The 1,909-nt window shown below is 55.9% G+C and overlaps 1 protein-coding gene across 1 annotated transcript in view; it reads left to right on the plus strand.

Annotated features, from left to right (window-relative positions):
* The window catches only part of ENH_00009200 (hypothetical protein), a gene marked incomplete at both ends in the record, with an annotated part of 2,311 nt that extends 1,587 nt beyond the window's left edge, over positions 1–724 (plus strand). The window contains 2 exons of the mRNA XM_013584154.1: positions 128–450; positions 561–724. Of these exons, the coding sequence (XP_013439608.1) occupies positions 128–450; positions 561–724 (487 nt within the window). The remainder of the gene's footprint in view (positions 1–127; positions 451–560) is intronic.
* Positions 725–1,909: the final 1,185 nt, after the last annotated feature.

Raw genomic sequence — 1,909 nt, forward strand, 5'->3', positions numbered from 1 at the left:
CCCCCGCAGCAGCAGCAGCAGCAGCAGCAGCAGCAGCAGCAGCAGCAGCAGCTTCCTCGTCCGCAGTGGCACAGACCATCCACCGCACCGCCTGGCCACTCCCAGTTATCTCCGTGACCACCCGCAGCCCCTCCATAGTCCGCGCGCTGAGGCCGTCCCACAGCACGGACTGCCCGTGGTTTGCTGCTGCTGCTGCAGCGCAGCAGCAAACCCGCCAAGCAGCCCACAATTCAGCAGCAGCAGCAGCAGCACTGCAGCAGCAGCAGCACGGCAGCAGTACTGCGGCAGGTTTGCAGCAGCAGCACTGCAGCAGCAGTATTGCATCACTATTGCAGCAGCACCACTGCAGCAGCAGCAGCACCACTGCAGCAGCAGCAGCAGCACTGCAGCAGCAGCAGCAGCAGCAGCAGCAGCAGCAGCAGCAGCATACTGTCAAAGTCTTGGAGGCTGGTGAGGCTCTGCGAGCGCGTGGAGCGCCGCCTGAAGTGGGACTGTCCGCTTTTGCGTCTTTGCGAAATGTCGAAAACCATTTCGCTCTGAGACTTCTGCCCGCCCTTCAGGCTGCAGCAAACAGCAGCAGCAGCAGCAGCAGCAGCAGCAGCAGCAGCAGCAGCAGCAGCAGCAGCTGACGGAAGGCTCTGCGCTGCTGCGGAGGCGCCTGTTGGCCCAGAAGACTGCGTCGGGGATGGAGAGGAAGCAGCGCTCGGGAGGCAGCACTTGGTAGAAAGCAGCTTTTTGCAAGAAGTCCCTCATGGGGCCTTTCCAGTTGGCGAAGAGCAGCAGCACTTGCTGCTGCTGCAGCTGCTGCTGCAGCTGCTGCAGCATGCGAATGGCCGTCACGTCCAAGTCATTAATGGAGCTGCAGTCCACCACCAAACAGCGCGTCGACTGCAGCAAACTCTGCAGCGCCCGCGCCGCGAAAAAGTCGCTGTTGCTGAAGTTCAACGACGCGTCGAAACGCACAATTCGGATGCCTGCAGCGCCAAATAAATCAAATTTTGCAAATTATTTCAATTATTTTCAAATTATTTAAATTAGTTTTCTATTATTTGCGAAAATCCGAAAAAATTCCAAAAAAAACGCAAAATCCGCTTTTTTCTGCACTTTCCGCGAACGCCGCACCCGCTGAGGTGTACAGACACCCCAGACCGCCCGCCCGCAGCAGCAGCAAACGCATGCAATGCATGCAATGCATGCAATGCATGCAAATGCATGCAAATGCATGCAATGCATGCAAATGCATGCAAATGCATGCAATGCATGCAAATGCAGAAGGAATGTGCATGCAAGGTGAAGCAAAAGCCCAACTGCACTCAGCAGAAGCAAAAAACCCGCAGCAAGCAAACCACCACCAGCAGCAGCAGCAGCAGCAGCAACAGCAGCAGCAGCAGCAGCAGCAGCAGCAGCAGCAGCAGGACCTTCTTCCTCGATGGCCATGGGGAACCTCTTGACGTTTCTGTAGATGAAGGTGTTGGGCAGTCTATTTGCTGCTGCTGCTGCAGCACGTGTTTTGCTGCTGCAGCAGCTCAGCAGCAGGCACAGAATGGAAGCCAAAATGCCCTCCATAGCTCCAAATATAATAGTTATAAAGAAGCAAACCACCCACAGCAGCACGTCAAGACCACCTGCAGCAGCAACCGTAAACGACGTCGTCGTTAGCATTTGCTGCTGCTGCTGCAGCACGTGTTTTGCTGCTGCAGCAGCTCAGCAGCAGGCACAGAATGGAAGCCAAAATGCCCTCCATGGCTCCAAATATAATAGTTATAAAGAAGCAAACCACCCACAGCAGCACGTCAAGACCACCTGCAGCAGCAACGCATTTGCCGCAGCAGCAAAGCATTTGCTGCTGCTGCTGCAGCACGTGTTTTGCTGCTGCAGCAGCTCAGCAGCAGGCACAGAATGGAAGCCA

Source organism: Eimeria necatrix, genomic scaffold (assembly GCF_000499385.1).
Source record: "Eimeria necatrix Houghton genomic scaffold, Enh_scaff1275, whole genome shotgun sequence".
Lineage (NCBI taxonomy): Eukaryota > Apicomplexa > Conoidasida > Eucoccidiorida > Eimeriidae > Eimeria > Eimeria necatrix.